General features: G+C 41.4%; 1 protein-coding gene across 1 annotated transcript; it reads right to left on the reverse strand.

The window, feature by feature from the left end:
- Window positions 1–13,061: 13,061 nt before the first annotated feature.
- Window positions 13,062–15,552, reverse strand: LOC132513166 (sperm acrosome-associated protein 5-like). Its single transcript, XM_060137349.1, has 4 exons — window positions 15,408–15,552; window positions 14,592–14,750; window positions 13,267–13,344; window positions 13,062–13,162 (listed from the first exon to the last, which is right to left on the reverse strand). The coding sequence occupies exons 1-4, from the start codon at window positions 15,550–15,552 to the stop codon at window positions 13,062–13,064; spliced, it is 483 nt and encodes a 160-aa protein (XP_059993332.1).
- Window positions 15,553–18,357: the final 2,805 nt, after the last annotated feature.

The raw sequence follows: 18,357 nt of genomic DNA on the forward strand, positions 1-18,357 counted from the left end.
GCAAGGGAAAACAACAAATAACACACCAGGGAATCCCCATAAGGTTAACAGCTGATCTTTCAGCAGAAACTCTGCAAGCCAGAAGGGACTGGCAGGACATATTTAAAGTGATGAAGGAGAAAAACCTAAAACCAAGATTACTCTACCCAGCAAGGATCTCATTCAGATTTGATGGAGAAATTAAAACCTTTACAGAGCAGCAAAAGCTGAGAGAGTTCGGCACCACCAAACCAGCTTTACAACAAATGCTAAAGGATCTTCTCTAGGCAAGAAACACAAGAGAAGGAAAAGACTTACAATAACAAACCCAAAACAATTAAGAAAATGGGAATAGGAACATACATCTCGATAATTACCTTAAATGTAAATGGATTAAATGCTCCCACCAAAAGACACAGACTGGCTGAATGGATACAAAAACAAGACCCGTATATATGTTGTCTACAAGAGACCCACTTCAGACCTAGAGACACATACAGACTGAAAGTGAGGGGACGGATAAAGATATTCCATGCAAATGGAAATGAAAAGGAAGCTGGAGTAGCAATTCTCATATCAGACAAAATAGACTTTAAAATAAAGACTTTTAGAAGAGACAAAGAAGGACACTACATAATGATCAAGGGGATCGATCCAAGAAGAAGATATAACAATTGTAAATATTTATGCACCCATCATAGGAGCACCTCAATACATAAGGCAAATACTAACAGCCATAAAAGGGGAAATCGACAGTAACACATTCATAGTAGGGGACTTTAATACCTCACTTTCACCAATGGACAGATCATCCAAAATCAAAATAAATAAGGAAACACAAGCTTTAAATGATACATTAAACAAGATGGACTTAATTGATATTTATAGGACATTCCATCCAAAAACAACAGAATACACATTTTTCTCAAGTGCTCATGGAACATTCTCCAGGATAGAGCATATCTTGGGTCACAAATCAAGCCTTGTTAAATTTAAGTAAATTGAAATTGTATCAAGTATCTTTTCCGACCACAACGCTATGAGACTAGATATCAATTACAGGAAAAGATATGTAAAAAATACAAAAATATGGAGGCTAAACAATACACTACTTAGTAACGAAGTGATCACTGAAGAAATCAAAGAGGAAATCAAAAAATACCTAGAAACAGATGCCAATGGAGACACGACGACCCAAAACCTATGGGATGCAGCAAAAGCAGTTCTAAGAGGGAAGTTTATAGCAATAGAATCCTACCTTAAGAAACAGGAAACATCTCGAATAAACAACCTAACCTTGCACCTAAAGCAATTAGAGAAAGAAGAACAAAAAAACCCAAAGTTAGCAGAAGGAAAGAAATCATAAAAATCAGATCAGAAATAAATGAAAAAGAAATGAAGGAAACGATAGCAAAGATCAATAAAACTAAAAGCTGGTTCTTTGAAAGGATAAACAAAATTGATAAACCATTAGCCAGACTCATCAAGAAAAAAAGGGAGAAGACTGAAATCAATAGAATTAGAAATGAAAAAGGAGAAGTAATAACTGACATTGCAGAAATACAAAAGATCATGAGAGATTACTACAAGCAACTCTATGCCAATAAAATGGACAATCTGGAAGAAATGGACAAATTCTTAGAAAGGCACAACATGCCAAGACTGAATCAGGAAGAAATAGAAAATATGAACAGACCAATCACAAGCACTGAAATTGAAACTGTGATTAAAAATCTTCCAACAAACAAAAGCCCAGGACCAGATGGCTTCACAGGCCAATTCTATCAAACATTTAGAGAAGAGCTGAGACCTATCCTTCTCAAACTCTTCCAAAATATAGCAGAGGGAGGAACACTCCCAAACTCATTCTACGAGGCCACCATCACCCTGATACCAGAACCAGACAAGGATGTCACAAAGAAAGAAAACTACAGGCCAATAACACTGATGAACATAGATGCAAAAATCCTCAACAAAATCCTAGCAAACAGAATCCAACAGCACATTAAGAGGATCGTACACCATGATCAAGTGGGGTTTGTTCCTGGAATGCAAGGATTCTTCAATATACACAAATCAATCAATGTGATACACCATATTAACAAATTGAAGGAGAGAAACCATATGATCATCTCAATAGATGCAGAGAAAGCTTTCGACAAAATTCAACACCCATTTATAATAAAAACCCTCCAGAAAGTAGGCATAGAGGGAACTTTCCTCAACATAATAAAGGCCATATATGACAAACCCACAGCCAACATCATTCTCAATGGTGAAAATCTGAAAACATTTCCACTAAGATCAGGAACACTACACGGTTGCCCACTCTCACCACTCTTATTCAACATAGTTTTGGAAGTTTTAGCCATAGCAATCAGAGAAGAAAAGGAAATAAAAGGAATCCAAATCAGAAAAGAAGAAGTAAAGCTGTCACTGTTTGCAGATGACATGATACTATATATAGAGAATCCTAAAGATGCTACCAGAAAATGACTAGAGCTAATCAATGAATTTGGTAAAGTAGCAGGATGCAAAATTAATGCACAGAAATCTCTGGTATTCCTATACACTAATGATGAAAAATCTGAAAATGAAATAAAGAAAAGACTCCCATTTATCACTGCAACAAAAAGAAGAAAATATCTAGGAATTAACCTACCTAAGGAGACAAAAGACCTATATGCAGAAAATTATAAGACACTGATAAAAGAAATTAAAGATGATACAAATAGATGGAGAGATACACCATGTTCTTGGATTAAAAGAATCAACATTGTGAAAATGACTCTACTACCCAAAGCAATCTACAGATTCAATGCAATCCCTATCAAACTATCACTGGCATTTTTCACAGAACTAGAACAAAAAATTTCACAATTTGTATGGAAACACAAAAGACCCCGAATAGCCAAAGGAGTATTGAGAACGAAAAATGGAGCTGGAGTAATGAGGCTCCCTGATTTCAGACTATACTACAAAGCTACAGTAATCAAGACAGTAACAGAAATATAGATCAATGGAACAGGATAGAAAGCCCAGAGATAAACCCATGCACATATGGTCATCTTATCTTTGATAAAGGAGGCAGGAATGTACAGTGGAGAAAGGACAGCCTCTTCAATACGTGGGGCTGGGAAAACTCGACAGGTACATGTAAAAGTGTGAGATTAGATCACTCCCTAACACCATACACAAAAATAAGCTCAAAATGGATTAAAGACCTAAATGTAAGGCCAGAAAATATCAAACTCTTAGAGGAAAACATAGGCAGAACACTCTATGACATAAATCACAGCAAGATCCTTTTTGACCCACCTCCTAGAGAAATGGAAATAAAAACAAAAGGGACCTAATGAAACTTCAAAGCTTTTGCAACAGCAAAGGAAACCATAAAAATGACCAAAAGACAACCCTCAGAATGGGAGAAAATAGTTGCAAATGAAGCAACTGACAAAGGATTAATCTCCAAAATTTACAAGCAGCTCATACAGCTCAATGACAAAAAAACAAACAACCCAATCCAAAAATGGGCAGAAGACCTAAATAGACATTTCTCCAAAGAAGATATACAGACTGCCAATAAACACATGAAAGAATGCTCAACATCATTAATCATTAGCGAAATGCAAATCAAAACTACAATGAGATATCATCTCACACCAGTCAGAATGGCCATCATCAAAAAATCTAGAAACGATAAATGCTGGAGAGGGTGTGGAGAAAAGGGAACCCTCTTGCACTGCTGGTGGGAATGTGAACTGGCACAGCCACTATGGAGAACAGTATGGAGGTTCCTTAAAATACTACAAATAGAACTACCATATGACCCAGCAATCCCACTACTGGGCATATACCCTGAGAAAACCATAATTCAGAAAGAGTCATGTACCAAAATGTTCATTGCGGCTCTATTTACAATAGCCAGGACATGGAAAGAACCTAAGTGTCCATTATCGGATGAATGGATAAAGAAGATGTGGCACATATATGCGATGGAATATTACTCAGCCATAAAAATAAACGAATCTGAGCTATTTGTAATGAGGTGGATAGACCTAGAGTCTGTCATACAGAGTGAAGTAAGTCAGAAAGAGAAAGACAAATACCATATGCTAACACATATATATGGAATTTAAGGAAAAGAAATGTCATGAAGAACCTAGGGGTAAGACAGGAATAAAGACACAGACCTACTAGAGAATGGACTTGAGGATATGGGGAGGGGGAAGGGTAAGCTGCGACAAAGCGAGAGAGTGGCATGGACATATATACACTAACAAACGTAAGGTAGATAGCTAGTGGGAAGCAGCCGCATAGCACAAGGAGATCGGCTCGGTGCTTTGTGACGACCTGGAGGGGTGGGATAGGGAGGGTGGGCAGGAGGGAGACACAAGAGGTAAGAGATGTGGGAACATATGTATATATATAACTGATTCGCTTTGTTATAAAGCAGAAACTAACACACCATTGTAAAGCAATTATACTCCAATAAAGATGTAAAAAATAAATAAATTAATTAAAAAATAGAAAAACTTAAAAAAAAAGATTCACCTCAGGGCTTTTTTAATATCTGGATCCCCTTGGACAGCTGTTTTTTTGTTTACAGGTTATTAACGGTTTGGTTGAAAGATGAGAAGAGGCCAGGGTGGGCCAAAGAGCCATTGCCACCGTGAACTAGAGATCAATTAAACCCAGAAACAGAGCTTTCTGGTGGAGTATCCAACCCCTTTTTTCCTACCCCATATCTGGGAAGGAACTGTTAGGGAGCTAAGAAAAAGAGGCAGACTAGCAAGGAAGCACGTGGTTTTTGTGTACTTCTGAGAAAGCTGCCTTGGGTTCACACATGGCAGGGGAGGAGGGGCAGGGGAGGGGCTCCCACAGACCTCAGTGGGAGGCCTGGCCCTTAGACTGTACTTGGTGGCTGGGGCTTTGTTTTCACAGGACTGTGACGGGAGGAACTGTGACTTACAGATCTATGTCAAGGCCCGGCTCTGCTGCTGCAGCTTCGGGACAAGGGCTCTTGTTTTGCTTCCAGTACACTCCCTAAGACAAGTCTTAAGCCAGAGAAGGGTCCCAAGGAAGCCCTGTCCTGGGAGCTCTTTAACCTACTGCAATTTACAGGTCTGATTTTTGGAGAAATCTGTACCTCATTTAACTAGATGGACCCAAAGACCATTAAAAACAAAAATGAGATATAGACCCATTTCACCTCCTCTCATTTCCTCGGAATTCTATGCCAGTTCTGCTCAACAAGGTCCAGGCCTGGGTCACTCCACCTCTTATGCCCCCTGGAAAGCAGGCTGGTTTGAGGTTTAACTGTTCAAATGTTGCTTTTCGTTTCATTTAATGAAAATTTTAATTTTTCTGGCAATTACTGATCTGGTGTCAGTCCTTCATTCTACAGGCAATGATTTATGGCCAGAATACATAATGTGCGTTGACCCAAGGTTTTTAATACCCCTTTACCGCATTTAATTCCCTACTAGTCTGAGAATCAGAGCTGACAGGATTCACTCTCTGACAACTATAGCATCTTTTCAGTGGCACACAACCCCTTCTGAGTTTAACTTGTATCTGGACTATTTGGTACTAGCTCCAAATCCAAGGTACCTATTTGGCCAACAGAAGAGAAGGACCCTTTTTATGCTGATCACATGGCACCACTTTCACGTTCCAGGAGTGGCCTCTAAAGGCAGTTAAACCTGTTGACTAATTACTGCCTAGGAGAACAGCTAAATAGTAATTACGTCAAACCAAACTCTTGTCAGTTGCACTGTCATATGTAAATAGATAACACTAAACAATTTTAGCCAAAAGATTTCCCCATTCAGTTACACAGCGCTTCATCTGGAGGACGAATTATCTTAGAATCAAATCAGGTTGTAGTCCTTTTCAAAATTAAACATAACTCAGGAGCTAAGGTTCCTCGAGGGCAGAAATAAATGAGGTTTGGGGTAAATTTTTCCCTCAAAATACCCAGGTCAAAGTCTGTCCTTCTTGATTTTTTTAATGGGACAGAATTTGGGGAATTCAACAGAGTATTTCTTTAAATTCTGAAACAGATGAAGAGCTCAGAAATGAGGAACTCCTCTACGTTGTCCATAGATATTACTGAGTTTATTTTCCATGATTTTACTCAAGAGCATTTGCTGTGTAGGCATCCTTTTGACAAATTTCTTTAAGAGCTTAAAATTCTCCTCCCTCAAAAAAAAAAGTGCCTTTCTTTTGTGATAAAACTTGATCCTTGAGAACTTTGTAAATTGTCCTATTTCCTACCTTATCTGGGCAGCTAGAGGGTATAGTGCCTGCCTGGCGAGAGGAAGCCTGGGTGGCTAGGAGAAGGGGTGAGACGGAGGCTTTTTATTGTATGTATGTTTTAACTTTCAAATTTTGAAACTTCTGCATGTATCATCTATCTAAAAAATTAATGAACTTTAAATAAGATGGCATGATGATGGCAAAAAAAAAAAACTACAATGAGATATCATCTCACACCAGTCAGAATGGCCATCATCAAAAAATCTAGAAACAATAAATACTGGAGAGGGTGTGGAGAAAAGGGAACACTCTTGCACTGCTTGTGGGAATGTGAACTGATACAGCCACTATGGAGAACAGTATGGAGGTTCCTTAAAAAACTACAAATAGAACTACCATATGACCCAGCAATCCCACTACTGGGCATATACCCTGAGAAAACCATAATTCAGAAGGAGTCATGTACCAAAATGTTCATTGCAGCTCTATTTACAATAGCCAGGAGATGGAAACAACCTAAGTGTCCATCATCGGATGAATGGATAAAGAAGATGTGGCACATATATACAATGGAATATTACTCAGCCATAAAAAGAAACGAAATTGAGTTATTTGTAGGGAGGTGGATGGACCTAGAGTCTGTCATACAGAGTGAAGTAAGTCAGAAAGAGAAAGACAAATACCGTATGTTAACACATATATATGGAATCTAAGAAAAAACAATGTCATGAAGAACCTAGGGGTAAGACAGGAATAAAGACACAGACCTACTAAGGAATGGACTTGAGGATATGGGGAGGGGGAAGGGTAAGCTGTGACAAAGTGAGAGAGTGGCATGGACATATATACACTACCAAACGTAAAATAGATAGCTAGTAGGAAGCAGCCGCATAGCACAGGGAGATCAGCTGGGTGCTTTGTGACCACCTAGAGGGGTGGGAGGGAGGGAGATGCAAGAGGGAAGAGTTATGGGAACATATGTATATGTATAACTGATTTACTTTGTTATAAAGCAGAAACTAACACACTATTGTAAAGCAATTATACTCCAATAAAGATGTTAAAAAAAAAAAAAGAAACATATAGCCCAACTTCAATGCTTGAAGCTATTTAGGATCCTGCCATGAACAAATAAGTTGAAAAATAATAAGACAATAAGAAAAATTTGAACTCCGGAAAAAAAAGAAAGACCTCGTGCAGCATAAATAAATAAATAAATAAATAAATAAATAAATAAATAATTTAAATAATATATTATTTTAATTTTTATCAAACTGATTGAATAGAAGTATGTAATTACAGGGATTGGTGTCATTCGAAGATGTGTCTGTGGACTTCACCCAGGACGAGTGGAATCATCTGGACCCTACTCAGAGAACCCTGTACAAAGATGTGATGCTGGAGAACTATAGCCATTTGGTCTCTGTGGGTGAGTACAGATTCCCTGAGTAATTCATAGTGTACCCAATAGAACAACTTTCCATCTCTGAAGTGTAGTAATACTTTGACCTCAAGTTCCAGGAACTAAAGATTCTTATTTTTATTTATTGATGTATAGTTGATTTACAATGTTGTGTTAGTTTCTGGTGTACAGCAAAGTGATTAAGTTATATACACACACACACACACACACACACATATATATATATATATATATTCTTTTTCATCTTCTTTTCCATCGTGTTTATTTTTTTTTTCATTTTTTTGGCTGTGCCACGCGGCATATGGGATCTTAGTTCCCTGACCAGGGATTGAACCTGCGTCCCCTGCAGTGGAAGCGTGGAGTCTTAAACATTGGACCACCAGGGAAGTCCCTCCATTATGGTTTATTACAGTATATTGAATATAGTTCCCTGTGCTATACAGTAGGTCCTTGTTGTTTATCTATTTTACATATAGTAATTTGTATCTGCTAATCCCAAACTCCTAATTTATCCCTCCCCCACTCCCTTTCCCCTTTGGTAACCATAAGATTCTTTAAAAAAAATTTTTTTATAGAAGTATAGTTGATTTACAATATTGTATTTGTTTCAGGTGTATAGCAAGGTGATTCAGTTATATATATACATATATTTTTTGAGATTCTTTTCCATTATAGGTTATTATAAGATATTGAATATAGTTCCCTGTGTTATACAGTAAATCCTTGTTGCTTATCTATTTTATGTATGGTAGTTTGTATCTATTAATCCCATACACCTAATTTATCCCTCCTCCCCCTCTCTTTCCCCTTTGAACCATAAGTTTGTTTTCTATGTCTGTGAGTCTATTTCTGAGGAACTAAAGATTCTTAATTGTTCTTAGACTGAACAAGGTGTTTGTATTTTCACCTCTCATGTGAAACTTATGCTTATTAAAATGTACCTTACTAATTACTTTGAGGCCCTGAAGCCCACACAGATGTGCCCAAGTCTTGTATCATTTCCCATTACAGGGTATCCTGTTACTGAAGTAGATATGATTACCTCTTTGGAGAAGAGAGGACTTTGGATCATAGAGAGAGAAATCTCAAGTTCGAGTTGTACAGGTAAATAAGAAATGAATAGGTGGGAGATGATGAGGGTAAGACTCCAGTGTGTCAGTGAGTGCCAGACATCTCTTAAAGCTCAGAAATATCTTCCTAAAGCATATGAACTTTTCTTTTCTAACTCCAAATTGTTAGTTTTGTGAGTTACTGTCTCATGGTAATCTTGGAATGAGATGGAGAGGAACTTGACTATAATTGGCCTTGTCCTTCTGCTTCTTCCCTTGGTCACCTCAGTTATTTTCAGCCTTCCTGAAAGGCTCTTTCCATCCTATTTTGAGTCCCCTCCCTCCAAATCCTAGATCTGATACCATTTCAAAAAATCCTTTTTTCCTACTCAGTGGCTACCTAAACCTATTTTCACTTTCTCTCCTCAGTTTTAAGGTACTTTTCTTAAACAATCAAAGTCACTTATATTTATTGTTACTCTCCTGTTCCAATATCTATTAGAGCAATTTGAGCTTTTTTCCCCTTAAGCTCAGCATATAGGAGAGACATGTGCTTCGAATTTCTTTCTGACTGGTATCTAGTCAAAAGAAAATAAAAGTCAACCCTACAAAGGTCTGCTTCTGACAAAAGGTGTATTCACACGGTATGGTTTATTATTCTTCTTTCTAGAAGTCTGGCAAGTTGACCAGCTGGAGAGGTACCAGAAAAACCAAAACAGACACCTGAGGCAAGCTATATCCATTAATGAGAAAAATTTGACTAAGGATAGAGGTCACGAATATAATGGATTTGTAAACCCACTTGCTCAGAGCACAGGGGTGGTTTCTTCATTACACACTCCCTATATATATGACTCAGAAAAGTTTTCAAGATAATTAGGGTTTACTCGGTCATAATAGAGGCTTTGCAGCTCAGAATGTTATGAATGTAATGGATGTGGAAAATTATTAATTCATGGCAGTCTTGAGAAAAATAATGGAATGAAATCCCATGACCATAATGTGGGTGGGAAAGGTCATAAGCATAACCCATTCTTTGTTCAGCATAATATAACTCAAGCTGGAGAGAAAATCTGTTAATCTCCTGAGTGTAGAAAAACTTTCAGCAAGAATTCACTCCTTATTGCTCATCAGATCACTCATGTAGGAGAAAAACCCTACAGATGTACAGAATACAGAAAAGCCTTCAACAAGAAGGCACGCTTCAGTGTATATCAGAAGTACAATGCACAAAAGAGAGAAACTCTTTGAATGTAATGAATGTGGCAAATCCTTCAGAGAGAAATCAGCACTGCATATACATCAGAGAACGCACACAGGTGATAAACCATATACATGCAACGAATGTGGCAAAGCCTTCCAAGAAAAGACAAAGCTCATTATATATCAGAGAACTCACACAGAAGAGAAATCCTGTGAATGTAATGAATGTGCGAGAACCTTCAATCAAAAGGTACATATCAGGGCTTCCCTGGTGGCGCAGTGGTTGAGAGTCCGTCTGCCGATGCAGGGGACACGGGTTCGTGCCCCGGTCTGGGAAGATCCCACATGCCACGGAGCGGCTGGGCCCATGAGCCATGGCCACTGAGCCTGCCTGTCCAGAGCCTGTGCTCCGCAACAGGAGAGGCCGCAACAGTGAGAGGCCCGTGTACCGCAAAATAAAAAACAAAAAAACAAAACAAAACAAAACAAAAAACAGGTACATATCAGAGAACACACACAGGAGAGAAACCCTATGAATGTAATGAATGTGGCAAATCCTTCAGAGAGAAATCAAAATCGCGTAGACATCAAAGAACTCATACAGGAGAGAAACCTTATGTGTGTTCAGACTGTGGAGGAGCCTTCACCCTTAAGCTGAATCTCAGTGCTCATCAAAGAATTCATACAGTAGAAAAAAACTATGGATGTACTGTATGTGGGAAAGTCTTCTCCCTGAAGTACTATCTTGTGTTACATTGGAGAGCTCATACAGGAGAAAAATTTGAGAAATCCTATGAATGCAATGAATGTGATAAAGTTTTCTTCCAGTAGTCATATCTCATTATTCATTTGAGAGTTCACACAGGGGAGAAACCCTATGAGTGTAATGTATGTGAGAAAGCTTTCTCCCTGAAATCATATCTCATTATACATCAAAGAACTCACACACGAGAGAAACCCTATAAATGTGATAAGTGTAGTAGAGCTTTCAGAGAGAAGTCAAAACTCACTCTACATCGAAGAACCCACATAGGCGAGAAACACTATGGCTTTCCTGAATATAAGAAAAACCTTCCAGAAGTTAAAGTTCATCATGGATTAAAGAACTCAGAGAAAAGAGAAACTTTGCAAAAGAACTGAAAATGGAAAATCCTTCATAAAAAAGTGAAAGGAAAAGAAAAAGGTGAGGTGAAAGGATCATGCCTTAGCTAAGGTGGTCAGGGAAGGTCTTTCTAAAAATAAGGAGCCAGCCATGCTGGGGGTAAGAACATTCCAGGCATAAAGAATAGCAAGAGCCAAGATCCTGGTGCAAAATACTTGGCCTCTGTAGTTGTTATCATGGGTGTATAGTGAATGACTATTTTACATCAGAGAGGTTGTTCAAGACTGCAGTCCTTTGAAGCCTTGAATATATGAAAGCCAAACCTCATGGTAAATCTGGGCACAGGTATCAAGAGAAACCCAATTTAATTGATTTCGATAAACATAGTCCCATGGCAATGATATTAAGGGAAATATTCCAGATTTAATATCAAACTCTCATAGAAAAAAACCTAATACAGTCTATTATGAAGAACAGCTGCTTTCACATCTTCCATAATGGGGAATAAGTGCTATCTACCGAAAAAAGAGTTTATCAAATGATATAAAATTAGAGGTTTAAAGATAACCACTAAAGGAATAACAATGATAAATATACTATAAATGTTGTAAATTATTAGAAAGGATGTATAATCGGAAAAATGTAAAGGAAACACTAGGGCATCAAATCCAGTTTTCAGAAGTAGCAACAGTTGATAATGCCAATATTCTTGCCCCAACCTATTCTACGTTCAAGATTTTGGCTTCTTCTTTGTGTGGACCTTCCCCCTGTCTGAGCTAGATCATGCAGTCTTCCCAGAAATACTATGAGCTACCTGATAGGCTTTTAGGAGATCTGCTTTTTACTTAAATTCACCAGAGTTTATTTATGCTGCTTTTGATAAATAACTATCTCATTCAGAAATTGGTATCCAGAGTGATGATACCTTTAACGGACCCCAGGGAAATGCGAGATTTGGTTATCTAGGCTGGTTGGGATTGAAGGCAGGGGAAATCCACGTGGCATTAAGGAAGGGGGCTCTGGCATTCCTTGGCATGCAGTGGCAGATAACTGCTTTAATGATCATCTGTGCTTATCTGGATGAAGTCAACACTGAAAACAAGGCTTTGGGTAGTTGAATATCCACCCCAACCAAAGAGTACAAAGGACGTGAGGGACTGCTTCCTCACGGGGGTGGCTGCTTCCAATGGGGCTGGTCAGCACAAAGAGAAAGAATGGCAAGTTCAAATTCCTAAATTCTCTGCTCAAGACATAGACCGAAACCCGGGGATTCTGTAAAGATAATTATTACCTTGTGCATCCATTGAATTCCTGGCCTAAATTTCCAGTTTGTCATTTGAAACTTTGGTTACAGATCATGAAAGAAGGAGTTGGGGGCTGAGAGTTAGAATGGTAATAATGTGGGAGGATGTGGGAGAATGTGAATACTTTAAAATCCTAATTCCCACTGAGCTTTCTCTGTAAGCTGAAACCAATTCCATTTTCCCCTGAAGAGACTGTATCTACCTTAATTAAAGACCCTGTAGTTACTTCAACTGAGAGTGATACTTTTTAAGGGAAGCCAATTTTCATACCTCCCCACCTCACCCTTCTATTTCCAGACCTAGAATTGTCTTGTGTACTAAACACTTTATGTGCTTTACAAACATTAATTCATTTAATTCTCTCAACAACCCATGAGATAGTTACTACCACTATCATCCTCATTTTGCAGATGAGGAAACTGAGGCACAATGAAATTAAGTGCCTTACCCAAGGCAACTTGGGGACAGTAAGTGGTAGAGATTGTTTCTGAACCCAGGAGAACCTATGCTCTTAATCACTACATTATCCTCCACCCCCACCCTGAGTGAGCTTGTGTCCCCTGATTACAGCTTTGAATATATGGAGGGAGTGATTGAATAGGGGTATCTTCAGGCATTGGAAAAATGAAGAGAGTCAGACATCAGGGGTCTCTTGAATTGTTTATAGATATCATCCTTTATTAAATCCACAAAAGAAAGGACAGAAAGGAAAATGAAATCTCTATCTCTGGGAAGCTGAGTCATGAATTAATTTCTGTTGTGTAAGGTTTTGCATACATATGACACCCCTTGAGCCATTCAGATAAATCATGGCCAGAATAGTGCTGGCTCCAAGAATCCCTGGGAAATGAAGGGAGAGAGGGAGGATGAAGTGGACAGGCTGATGGGGTGGTAGTGCCACTATCCCGGCTGCCCAGAGTCCAAGACATCCCCATGAGACTTCCCAGGTATTCATACTGTTTTGTGAGGACACTATCTGCTTGGCACACATGATGTCATCCAGAATATGGCGGTTGAACAGTTCTAGGAGGAAGAGAGGGATATAGTAATCTGGTGTATTGGGGACAGGGTGACAGTGTATGAAGGGACAAGGGGTTCTGGGTTTCTTGGGGCCTGAATAACTTCAACCACTATATTGCCTGATTTTAGATGACCTTGATTCACTTATTAGCTGGCTATGAATTACATCAACTGCCATGTTGACTGGTTCTGTACAACCTTAACTCATTGACTGATCCTGAGTGATCTTGACTGTCATGTTTGTTGATTATGAATAACCTCAACCACCATATTGGCTGGTCCTGGACAACCTCAGACTCCATGTTGGCCAGTTCCAGATGACTTCAACTGTCATTTTGTGTGGTTATGAATGATCTCAAATGCAATGGCTGTTGGCTGGCTGGAAAGCCACTTCACTGCAAGGTTGGTCAGTCCTGGGGACTCTTCAAACACTATGTTGTCAGGTCTTGGATAACATCAACACCCATTTTTACTAGTTACAAGTGACCTCAGTCTCTATGTTGGCTAGTCCTGTTCAATGTCAGCTACCATGGTGCCTGGTCCTAGATGACATCAACTGCTATGGTGGCTAGACGAGGATGACCTTAACTGCCATTCTGACTAGTTAATGATCTCAACCACTATGTTGACTAGTCCTGGATAACCTCAGCCTTCAAGCTGGCAAGTCCTGGGTGATCTCTTCTGTCACTGTGGCAGGACTTGGACAACTTCAACCTCCACTTGGGCTGGTCCCAAATAACCACAGTCTCCATTTTGGCCTATCTTGGACAACCTCAAACACCATTTTGGCCAACCCTGAACAACTTCTACTGCTATTCAATTTTGTCCTCAACAATACCACACTCTCGTCTGGAAAATTCTCTCCTTTCTGCACAGAGGTACCTTGTTTCTGTTCCTACAGACAGATATCTGCTTCTTCCTTCAGGGCCTGGACAGCCCCAACCCCAAATCAGGACAGTTTCCCCCTCCATTCCACTTGGAGCTAAGTGTATTGTTTCCTGAGTCCTAGAAAATGGCAGTCTCCATTCTAGGTGAGGTTTGGGAGCTCTGAGTCCTCCTTACCTAGACAACATCTCAGTGCAGTCTGGGTAAGGATACAGGCTGGTGTCTGTAACAGCCCAGGCAAGTCTGCTCCTTTCCCTATCATTTTTCTGCTTGTTACTCAAGGCTATGGCTTAGACAGTCTTGCCCTCTGCGTGTTGGGGAGTGAGGCCAGGCAGGGCTTCAAGGTGTCCTCAATGCTGCCTCACCATGACACTCCATGTGACAGAGGTTCTGGGTAGGTGTAACACCACTGTCACACCACCAGATGGAGTTCAGCTGGAAAATGCCATATGCACTGCTGCCGTCAGGATTGTGGTCCACGAAGGAGGTGTCAAAGCCACTTTCATAGTGTGCCATGCACAGCACTGGAGCAGGGAGGGGGGAGGTAGCAGATGGGCATGGGTCTTGGGAATAGGGGAGAGGGTAGGATGAGGGAATGGGGCAGGGATGGGTTTGTGTTTGTTTGTTTGCTTTTTTGTTTTTTGGGTTTTTTGGCGGTACGCGGGCCTCTCACTGTTGTGGCCTCTCCCGTTGCAGAGCACAGGCTCCGGACGCGCAGGCTCAGCGGCCATGGCTCACGGGCCCAGCCGCTCCGCGGCATGTGGGATCCTCCCAGACCGGGGCACGAACCCGCATCCCCTGCATCGGTAGGTGGACTCTCAACCACTGCGCCACCAGGGAAGCCCCCAGGGATGGTTTTCATCTTAGTTGTTGGGGGTGAATTCTTGGTTTGGGGTTGATGTTGGTGATTCTGGTGAGATACCAGTAATGGTGGTGGTGATGGTATCCATAGTGATAACAGCAGTGATGACATTGATGGTAGTGATGGTGGTGTTAGTAGAGATGAGGGTAAACGGTTGTGAAGGCAATGATGATGAAACTAGAGTTAGTTAAAGTACTCATCATAGTCAGAGGGTGACTGAGAGGATCATTCCCTAGCCTGGGAGGTAACAAATGGCAATGGGGGAGGGCTTGGGTCTGAGTGTGGTGGGCGGCTCGTGGCATGGGGTGACGAGTCTCACAGCCTCCAATGGTGTAGCCCTTGAAGCCATTGAGGCCCACCTCCTCCAGCTTCATTGCCAGGTCGCAGCGTTGGAAGATCTTGGCATCCACAGTGGCAGGCATCAGCATGGCCAGGGTCACCACCATAGTGTCCCAGGCCTGCATTATGACATGCATAAGCCCTCCTAACTGACCCATTGCTTCAGACTCACCCTTCAGTGCTCAGAACTAAGGGTATGCTGGAATTTTGGGCTCTGTGAAGATCTAAGTGACAGATTCTGGAACAGAGAAGCCAGAGGGTTGGGCATCTCACCATCTTCCCCTGTGCTAGCTCTGTTAAAGACAGAAACAAAGAAAAAGAAAGATACTAATGTATACACAGAGGTGGAAGGAGACAAGGACAGGGAGAAACCCAGAGATATCAGAAAGGGATGCAGGGAGAGAGGGGCTTGGGACACAAAAAGGACAGACAGGTCCCAGGTACTAGACCTCACACTCAGCCCACATTCCCCTACATTCCTTAACACTGTCCCACTCTACTCCCATTAATCATGCTCTACCACTTGGTTACCTCCATTTCCACTCATTCTGCCCCTCATCACCTCCATTTCCCCCACTCTGCTGAGTAGTCAGCTCTGGTCACTACACCATGCCTACTACCACCTCGGATTCCTCATGCTTTATAAAATATGACCACTGTGCTCTCCCCTTTGTTCCACATTACCTCTATTCACCTCCTTCACCTCTCTTCACTTAGTGTGCTCGTTCCACCCTCATTTACTGGAATCTGCCCCATGTTACACCCATTTAATCAGACTCTGCCCCACATTACATATTACATATACATGTTCACTCTACTGCTTTTTCACCCCCGTTCTCATTCTACGTTTTATTCCCTCATCCACTTACACTGCCTCTTATCCATCTATATTCATTCACACTGGGCCTCGTGTTACTGCAATTCCCTAACCCTCTACTTACTCTTACCCAAGCTCTCTCACATCCTATTCCTTCTTCACCTCCATTCACTCCCACTCAGACTCTCATTTCCTACTTTCACCTTCACTGCCTGACACCGCATCAAATGACTCCCATCCGCTCTCACGTGGCCCATCCTTCACCTTTGTTCATTGACTCTGGGCCTCATTCCCTCCCTCATTCACTCTATTTCTGCCCCTTCTTCACTTCTATTCTCTCAAGCGCTTCTCCCATATTACCTGCATTTCCTGAAACTGTATTACTCCCAAACACTAGCCCAAGTTATCCACACATACTCACTCTACACTTGGTCACCTCCATTCTTTCTCAATCTTCACTGCCTCCCATTATCTCATTCATTTAAAGTCACTCCCAATGTAACCCCTGTTTCCACTCATCACTCTTGTTCTGCTCCCGATTCATTTTGAGTTGCTCCCACTCTGCCTCGCAGTACCCTCGTTCAGTCACACTCTGCCTCAGATTTACCACTTTTTGCTCACATTGGGCTCCATTTCCCCCACTTTATTCACCTTGGGCTATGTGACCTTCATCCCCTCTCCCCTTGCCTCACAATACCCAATTATTCACCTTCTTCTGCTCTTTACTTCCATCCACTCTCACTGTGCCCAACATTACCTCCATTCACGCACATGCTTTTGCTCATTCACCTGGGCTGATTCCCACTGGGATCTCTGCACATTACTGGAATGCTGCCCCGCATACCTACCCCATCTAATCCCAGTCTGCCTCTTATTCACCTCTGGTCGCTCTCCTCCCTCGTAGTATCCCCACTCAAACAAACTCGACTCGATTCACTTATTCACATTCTACCTTGTATTCATTTCTGTTTCCTCTTATTCTGCCCCTTGTGTCCCCCATTCTTCCCTCTGTGCCTCACATGACTTCCATTCACTGCTACTTTCTCCCTAAATTCACCTCTCCTTACTCATATTGTGCCCCATAAACCATCATTCATTTACACTTCAATCCTTAGTACTCATATCAACAAGCACTCTCATGCTTTATCAACCCCATTCACATTCACCACCTTTCATTGCCCCATTCACTCACAGTCCACTCCCTCTTTCACTTTTTGCCACTTAGACGGTGCCTCATTTTCCCATCACTTACTCAGTCTCATCCATAAGCTTAAATTGATTCAAAATTGAATGCGTAGGGCTTCCCTGGTGGTGCAGTGGTTGAGAGTCCGCCTGCCGATGCAGGGGACATGGGTTCGTGCCCCGGTCCGGGAAGATCCCACATGCCCCGGAGCGGCTGGGCCCGTGAGCCATGGCCGCTGAGCCTGCGCGGCGTCCGGAGCCTGTGCTTCGCAACGGGAGAGGCCACAACAGTGAGAGGCCCGCGTACCGCAAAAAAAAAAAAAAAAAAAAAAAAAAAAAAAAAAGAATGCGTAGTTATTTCCTCACTCTGTCCCACACTACCCACATTCACTCCACTCTACTGCTCATTCACCTCCCTGCCATCCCGCTTTGTCTCTCCTTGCCCCCATTCATTCCCAATTTGTCCTTCATTCACCATTATTCACCGTCCCCTGCCCTCCCTGGTCCCACATGTCTCTGTTTAGTGACACATCTGCCAAGACAGAAAAGTCTGATGTATTGTTCAGGATTCAGTTTGGCTGCACATACCAATACCACCCTAAATACCAATAGCTTCAAGAGGATGGAAGGGGATTCCTCTCTTGGAGGCAGGGATTCCTCTCTTGGAGGGCTAGAGTGGCAGCTCCAAGCTCACCAGAGAGCTGGCTGCTCGTATGCTGTAGCTCTGCCAAACTCACCTGCTACCTCATGGTCCAAAATGATTGCTCACAATTGGCAACACTTCCACAGTTTTGAGAAAATGTATCTTAAGAGCAGTTTTAATGACTCACCAGCGAGGTGGGGGTGGCCTTTGGGTTGGAGTGTCACATCGTGCAGATTCTGTGGTGGGACCAGCTACCTGTCAGCTTTCCACACCCCTTCACCTAGCTAC

The sequence above is a fragment of the Lagenorhynchus albirostris genome, chromosome X (assembly GCF_949774975.1).
Source record: "Lagenorhynchus albirostris chromosome X, mLagAlb1.1, whole genome shotgun sequence".
In the NCBI taxonomy this organism is placed as follows: domain Eukaryota; kingdom Metazoa; phylum Chordata; class Mammalia; order Artiodactyla; family Delphinidae; genus Lagenorhynchus; species Lagenorhynchus albirostris.